The sequence below is a fragment of the Bos javanicus genome, chromosome 18 (genome assembly GCF_032452875.1).
Source record: "Bos javanicus breed banteng chromosome 18, ARS-OSU_banteng_1.0, whole genome shotgun sequence".
In the NCBI taxonomy this organism is placed as follows: Eukaryota; Metazoa; Chordata; class Mammalia; order Artiodactyla; family Bovidae; genus Bos; species Bos javanicus.
The window spans coordinates 51,786,280-51,795,879 of NC_083885.1; the positions used below are offsets into that span (position 1 = coordinate 51,786,280).

Here is a 9,600-nt window from a genome sequence, read left to right on the forward strand (position 1 = left end):
TTAGCGACCCCATGGACTGCTGCCTACCAGGCTCCTCTGTCCATGGGATTTTCCAGGCAAGAGTACTGGAGTGGGGTGCCATTGCCTTCTCCCAAATATTGCATGATATCACTTATATGTGAAATCTAAAAAATAGAACAAGCTACTGAATGTAACAGAAAAAAAAGAAGCAGCAGACTCACAGATAAGTACAAACTAGTGGTTACCACTGGGGAACAAGAAGTGGGGAGGGGCATTACATGGGTAGAGGATTAAGAGGTATAAACTATTAGGGGCAAAATAGGCTACAAGGATATACAATGCAAATGGGGAATATAGCCAATATTTTATAATAACTATAAATGGAATATAACCTTTATATTCAATAAACTGAATCACTATACACTTGTGATTTATATACTCTTGTCAGCAACTATATTTCAATTTAGAAAAAAATCAAATGAGTGCACGCTTGCAAAAAGGTTGGCAGATCAGCTGGCACGGAACAATTTCTAGGTGTTTTGCTCCCAGGGAGGTGGCTCTCCTTATTTCATCATCCTTGACTCCTTCCTCCTTTTACTATTTCCTCTCCATTCATTACTAAGCCCTGTTGAATTAATCTCTCCAATCAGATCACTTTTGCATCATCATGCCCTCTGCCCCAGTCACAGAGGCAGCAAAGCAAGAACGTAAATGACACGGATTCCAGGGCTAGGCTGCAAGGGTTCAAATCCTGGCCCTGCTTCTTTCTGCTTGAATAAGTCTTCGTGCCTCTTGTTTTCTTTCGGCTGTTCTGGGTCTTAGTTGCAGTATACAGTATCTTCAGTTGTGGCATGAGACTCCTAGTTGCAGCATGTGGGATCTAGTTCCCTGACCAGGGTTTGATCCTGAGCCTCCCGCATTGGGAGCATGGTGTTTAAGCCACGGGATCACCAGGGAAGGCCCAGTACCTCATTTTTGAAAAAGAATTCATTTCTTTTTATTTTTGGCTGTGCTGTATCTTCCTTGGGGCGCATGTTCTCGTCCCTACGCACGGGCTTTCTGTAGTAGCAGCCAGTGGAGGCTACTCTCCAGTTGCCAGTGTGCAGGCTCTAGCGGCCGTTGTACTAGCTGCGGCACATGGCCTTAGCTGTCTCACCGCAACGAAGAAAGATGTGAGCTCTTCCTGGACCAGGAATGGAAACCATGTCCTCTGGATTGGCAGGCAGATTTTTAGCCACTAGACCACTAGACCGGGGAAGTCCCACTGTGCATCATTCTTATCATAGTAGCACCTCCTCTCGAGAAAACTGCTGTCAGGATTAAATGAATGAACATCTACAAAGCACTCAGGACAATTTCTGATATAAAAGATCAGATGCTGTAATGACAATATAATTATTACAAAATTATATTATTTTTAATAGCTAATATAATTAATATATAACAGCCGCCTCACTGACTTGTCTTCCATTCTGCCTCCCAATGATCCATTTTCCATGCAGTAACCTTTTAAACCTATTTAAATGAACCTTTTAAAATGTTAAAGAAGAGACTGAAGACTCACAGCAAACAAATCCAACGTGTGGATCTTGTTTAACTACTGATTCAAACAAACCAAGCATAACAAAAATATTTTTATGGAATAGGAGGCCTGGTATATAGCTTCAAAAATCACCCGGGAGGAGTGGGTGGGGAAATGAGCCCAGATAATCCTTCCTTATAACTCCCTTGACTGCCAGGGTTTGCCAGATCTTGTGGATTATCAAACTGAAGACCCACCCATGCGGGGGTAGTTTATGGGCACTTCACGATCATTCCTGTGCGGGGCGGGATGGTGCACCGTCACGTAATGGTGCCAGGCAAGCCACCCTGGGCCTAGCTTCAGGAGCTCCAGCCAGGAACGCGGGGGCCCGGGAAACGTGGACACTGCCGCCCTCCCTGCCCCAGGGCCTTAGCATTGGGGTGCGAGGGGCTGAGAATCGTGAATCACCCAACGGCGAAAAGTGTCGGGCGCTGTGCAAATAACGTGACTTGCACTGGGCATCGGCTCCCTCTGAGCCTGCAGTCCCGCTTCCGTCCTCTCTCGAGGAAATGGCTACCCTTTCCTTGCCAATGCCTTTAAAGGGAGAATAGGAAGCGGGTTCTTGAAACTGATTCGCGAGACGGAACTCAAGCTCCCAGGGGAATTCTCGAAAAGAAGGGGAACATAAAAAGAGAAGGCTGTCTCAGTGATCTCCGAGTTAGGTTAACTCCTGCACGTACTTGACCCCAGCCAGCCACCGTAGGCCCCGCAAGCCGCAGGACACTTTCCTCCGGTCCTTCGGCCTGTAGCTGTGCGCCTGCTCGCCAACTCGCTGGCCTAGAGAACCCACCCACTCCTTCCTTTCCATCTCCTCCGCAGCAGCCCCCGCGAGCCGCGACTGCGCATGCGAACTGACGCCCCCAACGTCTCGGCGTGGGAGGAGGGGATGGAAATGAGGCTGGGCCCAGCAGCTCGCGCGCGCTCCCTCCTTTTCCCTCCCGTCGTTGGGCGCGCGCCGGGTGGTGCAGCTCCCCAGCATCCGAAGGCAGCTCTGCAGTGGCCACGGCCGCCGAGGGAGGGGCCCGGAGCCCCGCCCCCAGGGAGGGGCCGTCCTCAGGTGAGGGGGCAGGGGTTCGGACCCAGACACCTGGGTCTCGGGAAATGGAGTGGGGCCTGCACGCCACAGTTCCCGGAGAAGGACCCATTGGGGTCCTGATGCATAGGTTCCGGAGGGGCTGCATTGCCCCCTGAGCCTTGGGAGGTTACATTGATGCCCGAATGCCATGATCCCAAGGGGTGCGTGAAGGCTCGGACGCTTGCGACCTCGAGGGAGAAGTCCATTATGGGTCTCTGGATCGCAACACACGAGCCACGCTCTTTCTGTGTCTTTCTCCAGGTCTCCCCTCTCCTCTCCACGTCTCCAGCTCCACTCCGTGGTTGAAAGGCAGTGCACGCGGCGTCAATGGACTGAGACTGAGCCAAGAGCCGGGTAAAGCTACCTATTGGGTGTGTATTACCGCACACTGAGCTCGTAGGCCCCTCCCCTGGGACAGAGTTGCTGAGCAACCGACTTCGGGTCTTAATTGTATAACTCCACCCATCCGCGGCCGGTCCCGCCCACCTGGGCTTAAGCCCCGCCTGCTCCGCGCCCGGGGCGGCTGGGAGTTAAAGTTGTAGAGGCCCCACCCACTCCGCCGGAAGGCTCAATCTCGGGGTCTAGGTTCCAGACTGCTTCTGGGTCGGGTTTGCGTAAGTAACCCCGCCCACTGCGCCCTTAGGCTCCACCCACCCTCGCCTTCTAGGACCTGACGTGATAGCCCCTGCTCCTGAACAAACTAACCCCTGAATATGGGCTCTCAGTCCTATCCCCAACAGCCTGATAACCCCCGGCGTCGCCCCCTCTCCCGGCTAGGTCCTCCCTCTAGGTTTCTGGGCCAGCAGGATGCTGGAGCGAGAGACGGAGTCTGCGGCCGGGGGCGCCGAGCCTAGTCCCACTGACAAGGAGCCTGTGATCAAAAGAGAAGGTGAGGGCGTCTCCACCCGGGGTAGGGGGCGTTCTCCAGGAATTGGGGCCAAGAGAGTCACTTATTGTGGGAACCTTAGGGTGACAGTTTGAGGGCCCAGGGTGATAACCATTTCGGATCCCTAAAACGCAACCTTCTGGGGAATCCTCCAGGTTGTCTTTGGGGGACCTCAGTGATCCTCTGTAGGGATTTCAGGGTTATCACTTGGGAGGATCCTGGAAACGAACACTTTAGTGGCTTTGGGAAAGCTTAGGTCTGGGGTTCCAGAGATGTAACTCTTTGGAGCCTGCCTTAGGAGGATGCATGGCAGTGGGTGAGGAGCAGGATCAAGCCATTTGGGGAACCTCAATATGACCCTTGAGGTGTCCAGATACCCTAAAATGTCAAGGTCTAGGGGGAGTCTGGTCTAGATTCAGGGCATTGGCTGCTTTCTGGAGCCCACCAACCCGCCTGTTCCCTAGCTCCCGACCAGGGCCCGCCGCAGAAGCCCAGCCAGTCTGTTCCAGAGCCCGCTGCCTCCACGGGGGCGCCTTCCCGACCCCGTCGGCGACCCCCGCCCCAGCGCCCGCACCGCTGCCCTGACTGTGACAAGGCGTTCTCGTACCCGTCCAAGCTGGCCACCCACCGGTTGGCACACGGCGGCGCCCGCCCCCACCCGTGCCCCGACTGCCCCAAAGCCTTCTCCTACCCCTCCAAGCTGGCCGCCCACCGCCTCACGCACAGCGGCGCCCGCCCGCACCCGTGCCCGCACTGCCCAAAGGCCTTTGGCCACCGCTCCAAGCTAGCAGCCCACCTCTGGACCCACGCGCCCACCCGCCCCTACCCATGCCCCGACTGCCCCAAGTCCTTCTGCTACCCCTCCAAGCTGGCGGCCCACCGCCACACGCACCATGCCACTGACGCCCGCCCCTATCCTTGCCCACACTGCCCCAAGGCTTTTTCATTCCCCTCCAAATTGGCGGCCCATCGCCTGTGCCACGACCCCCCGACCGCGCCGGGCAGCCAGGCCACCGCGCGGCACCGCTGCTCCAGCTGCAGTCAGGCGTTTGGCCAGAGACGCCTCCTACTCGTTCACCAGCGCAGCCACCAGCCGGAGAGCCCCGGGGAGCGGGAGTGAGCGCTCCTCTTGGCTCACTGGCTCCTTCTGCTGCCAGCCCCCGTCAATAAAGAGGTGGCATCTCTAAGCCAGGCTGTATGGACTTGCCTCTTCCAGGTAGACGAAAGGGAAGTTGACCCCGCATTGGGCTCAAACTTAGAGGCGGAGGAGTCCTTTGTTTGGGGGAAAGGAAAGTGTCATCCATAAGAGTTTGCACTGAGTCCCAACCGTGGACCTGGAAGCCTGGTTAGAAAGGTCTTGGCTCTGGTTTCCACCCCACCTATTCATATGGCAAAGGTTAAACTGCTAGCTTTGTGTGCTGCTGAGGAGTGTGGAGACAAGCTCTCCTTGTTGTGAGTTTAAATTAGTGCCTCCACTTTGGCCATTGACTGTGTGTGTGTGTGTTAGTCAGTCGTGTCCGACTCTTTTCGACCCCATAGGTCCCTGTAGCCCCCCAAGCTCCTCTGTCTATGGAATTCTCCAGGCAAGAATACTGGAGTGGGTAGCCATTCCTTTCTCTAGGGGATCTTCTTGACCCAGAGATTGAACCTGGTCTCCTGCACTGTGGGCAGATTCTTTACCGTCTGAGCCACCAGGGAACCCCCAACTATAGGTGTAAAGAAGTTTGAATGTGTCTATGTTCATGTCAGCTATTCCACGTCTAAGAATTTATCCTAGCACTTGGGGGGGGGGGGGAAGGATATAAGATTAAGGATGTTCACTGCAGTACAATGGTAGTGCCAAAGATGAGAAATAACCTGAGTGCCCATTTATAGGGGACCAGCTAAGGAATCACAGTACAGCCACAGAATGGAAGATGTAGCTGCAGAAGGGAAAGTCAGCTCTACATGTACTGACATGTAGAATTCCCAAGGCATACTAAATCATAAAAGCAAGCACAAAGGGTATACTACCAGAAGTATAAAAATTTTTTTAAAGCCCAAGCTTTGGAGCCATCTTTGACCCACTACGTAAAAGCCTCAGGGCCTCAGACAAGTTTTGTGATTTCTCTGGACTTAGATGCTTTATCTATAAAATGGGAATTAAAAAAAAATTTTTGGCCACACTGCACAACTTTCGCAATCTTAGATACCCAACCAGGGACTGAACCCAGGCTGCTGGAGTGAAAGCACTGAGTCCTAACCACTGGACTGCCAGGGAATTTCCAAATGGGAGTATTACAAGGCCTTTACAAGCATCTTTTGGGGCAAAGATGGTTCCCCTTTTGGAGCCCGTTTCTCCTGCTATAAAACAAGGATGACTGAGCTAACAGTGGACTGCTGTTCATTCTACAGACATGTATCAGGCAGGTACTGTGAGCTGGGCCCTGCACAGGGTGTTAGGAACACGGCAATGGACAAGACAGACCTGGTCTAGTGAGGAGGTGGACACCAGCCAGAGTTGCAAAAACAAGAGAAAGAAGCCAAGGAACTTCTCTGGTGGTCCAGTGGCTAAGACTCCATGTGTCCAATGCAAAGTGCCCAGGTTTGATCCCTGGTCAGAGAACTAGATCCCACCAGCTGCAATGAAGATCAAAGAGCCCATGTGCTGCAACTAAGACCTGGTTGTCCTTCAGTGGCTAAGTCGCATCCTACTCTTTGTGACCCCGTGGACTGCAGCACGCTAGGCTTCCCTGTCCTCCACTATCTCCTGGTGTAGCCAAATAAATATTGTCTAGAAATAGTACTGTACAACATATAGGTTAAAAAAAAAAAAAAGGTAAAGAAGCCAAGCCCACTTTGAACAAGTAGGGGAGCCTCACCTTCCCCCATTCGAAGAATTATTACACAGCTGTCATAATGAGGCTGGTGATGTTGGCTTGGGAACAGGCTGGAGGGATGGCACTGGGAGCTCAGATACAGACCTGTGCTTACAAGGTCCTGTCAGGAGATGCTCCCCACCTGTATACTCAGAGGCTGGGCAGCAGATCTTATTAGGTTTTGCAGGCCATACAGGGTCTGCCACCACTGTCCAGCTCTGCTGCTGTGCGGCAAAGGCAGACAGCCACATTAGGATATAAGGATGAGCGTGGCCATGTTCCAATAAAACGTTATTTACAAACAGCCGGTGGGCGGATTCAACCCGTGGACTGTAGTTTGCCAGTCCCAACTATAGACGAGCCGGGGCAGGATAGCTAATCGGGAAGTGAGCTGAGAGATAAGAGCAGAAAATTAAATGAGACCCGGCAGAATAATGGTCCTCCAAAGACGTCCACGTCCTAATCCCTGGAACCTGAGTTTGTGTTGGCTTCCACACGGCAGAGGGGACTTTGCATACATGACGAAGGATCTCATCTTGAGATGGGAGATTATCCTGATTATTCCAGTGGGCCCAATGTAATCACAAGGGTCCTTACATGGGAAAGACGGAGGCACAGGAGCCAGAGATGTGACAATGGAAGCAAAGACTGGAGTGATGGGGGGCCACGAGTCAAGGAATGCAGGCAGCTTCTTGAGGCTAGAAAAGGCGAGGAAATGGATTCTCCCCTAGAACTTCCAGAAGAAACACAGCAAAATAAAAATTTAAATATATACATTAAATTAAAAATAAATTTTAAAAGACAGAAGGAACACAGCCCAGACATCACCAAGTTTTTACCCCAACTTAGACTGATTTTGGTTTACTGACCTCCAGAACTGTAAGAAAATAAAAGTTGTATTGTTTAAATCCTGTGATCTTGGTAATTTGTTACAGCAGTGTAGAAATGAATACAGCTCTCCACCTTACAGCATACACAAAAATTAAGTTCCTAGTGATTTAAGATCTAAGTTTGAGACATAAGACTCTGGAGCATTTAGATGGGAATAAAAGAATATCTTAGTAACCTCAGAGACAGAGAAACTGACACAAAAAGTATAAATTGTAGAGGAAAAGACTGGTGAATCTGATCATAAGCAAACCAAGTTACAACTATGATAAAGATACATAAGGGTTGGGTTTTTTTTTTTTTGGCCCCACCATATGGCATGTGGGATTTTAGTTCCCTGTCCAGGGATCAAACCCATGCCCCCTGCTTTGGGGATGCAGTCCTTTGCTGGACCAGGAGGGAAGTCCAAAGATACAGTATTGTAAGTGTATGCATGCTAAGTCGCTTCAGTTGTGTCTGACTCTTTGCAACCTTATGGACTGTTCCCTGCCTGGCTCCACTGTTTGTAGGATTCTCCAGGCAAGAATACTGGAGTGGGTTGCCATGCCCTCCTCCGGGGGATCTTCCCAGGGATCAAACCTGCATCTCTGTCTCCTGCACTGCAGGCAGATTCTTTAGCAGCTGAGCTACCAGGGAAGCTCATTATGAGTGTATACCTGGCATATGCTGTCAGATACAGAGTTAGGAAAGGTCTCCTTGAGGAGCTATTATTTGAGCTCGGATCTGAAAGGCGGGGAGGATGGAATGTGAGGTGGTTTGTGGAATCTCCAGCATCAGGCTCCAGACAAATGAAAACGAGGCCACAGGATGGCAGGCTCCCCTCCCTGGGGGAGGGACAGCCAAGGGGCAGGATCTCTCCTCGGAAGTCGGCAGTATGGCCTGTGCCCATGTTTACCATGGAGCCTGTCTTAGCAGCTCTTCTGGGAAGCAACCACACCGCTATCCGAATTTCAAGGACACAAACTCATTTGGGATGTGTCCATCTGGTCCAACCTTAGCTTGTCTAGACCAGAGAGCTGACTCCTGGAGAGATGGGATTTGGTCATACTGACAAGAGGACAGGGCTTCCTAGGTGGTGCTATTGGTGAAGAACCCAGCCTGCCAATTCAGGAGACACAGGATCAACGGGTTTGACCCCTGGATTGGGAAGGTCCCCTGGAGGAGGGCATGGCAACCCACTCCAGTATTCTTGCCTGCGAATTCCTATAGACAGAGGAGCCTGGCAGGCTACAGTCCATGGGATCAGAGTCGGACAGGACTCAGCACGCACACGCATCATGCCCCTGGTGCTGGAGATTCCACAAACCACTTTGCATTCCATCCTCCCCACCTTTCAGATCTGAGCTCAAACAATAGCTCCTCAAGGCCTCTCAGACAGGACTGCGCACACACACAAACAAGGGGACAGCGTTGAGTCTGGGTGGGTTCCGTTTTCCTGACATGCTGATGCCCTGCTGCTCCTTGCATGTGTTCCTGCCTTGCTTTTCCTCTGCCTGGAATGGCTCCCCCAGACCCTCCCTTGCTTCTCCTGAGTCCCTGCCGATGGGTGAGTGCTCGGAGATGCCTTCCCCATGACCCTGTCACTCTCATCGCTGGATAACCCCACCCAGCTTTTTCTGCTCACACAGGGTTTATTGCCATGCTGCAAGACACTCACCATCTCTGACCCCCAGCAGAATGTCAGCCCCATAAGAGCAGGGACTCATGTCTCATTTGGCACACCAGAGCCCCAGTGTGTGGGTGTGCTTGGCACAGTAATGACCCCCCAGACACCCACAGCCTAACCCCTGGAACCTGTGGATATGTTACATGGCAAAGGTGAATTAAGAGAGCATAAGGGGGCTTCCCTGATGGCTCAGTGGTAAAGAATCCACCTGCCAATGCAGGAAACACATGTTCGACCCCTGACCTGGGAAGATCCCACAGGCCTCAGAGCAACTAAGCCTGGGCACCACAACTACTGAGCCCATGTGCCCCAACTGTTGAAGCTCACCCACCCTAGAGCCTGTGCTCAGCAATGAGAAGCCACCGCAATGAGAAGGCCGGGCAACTCAACTGGAGTAGTCCCCGCTTGGTGCAACAAGAGAAAAGCCCACACTGCAACGAAGACCTAGTACAGTCAGAAATAAATAAAAGATTTTAAAGACAGCATAAGGAAGGAAGGTTGCTAACGGGCTGACTTTAAAACCAGATTATCCCAGGTTATCCAGGTGGGCTCAGCATAATCCCAAGAAGTCAGTGTCAGAGTGATGCAGCGTGAGAACAACTCCACCGGCCGTTGCTGGCTTTGAAGATGGAAAGGGCATGGGTCATGGGCTGGAAGTTGGGAAAGATAAGGACGCAGATTCTC

The 9,600-nt window shown here is 52.0% G+C and overlaps 1 protein-coding gene across 3 annotated transcripts; it reads left to right on the top strand.

Annotated features, from left to right (window-relative positions):
- The first annotated feature begins 1,676 nt into the window (after positions 1 to 1,676).
- On the top strand, positions 1,677 to 4,691 carry ZNF575 (zinc finger protein 575). Of its 3 annotated transcripts, none has more exons than XM_061388518.1 (4): positions 1,677 to 2,600; positions 2,880 to 2,972; positions 3,396 to 3,507; positions 3,969 to 4,691. In XM_061388518.1, exons 3-4 carry the CDS (start codon positions 3,426 to 3,428, stop codon positions 4,622 to 4,624), a joined length of 738 nt encoding a protein of 245 aa, XP_061244502.1. In that variant the 5' UTR covers positions 1,677 to 2,600; positions 2,880 to 2,972; positions 3,396 to 3,425; the 3' UTR covers positions 4,625 to 4,691. The 3 variants fall into 3 exon arrangements, with proteins under 3 accessions (XP_061244502.1, XP_061244501.1, XP_061244500.1); XM_061388517.1 differs by having other exon boundaries at positions 1,678 to 2,600; positions 2,880 to 2,989; XM_061388516.1 differs by lacking the exon at positions 1,677 to 2,600 and adding an exon at positions 2,608 to 2,779 and having other exon boundaries at positions 2,880 to 2,989.
- Positions 4,692 to 9,600: the final 4,909 nt, after the last annotated feature.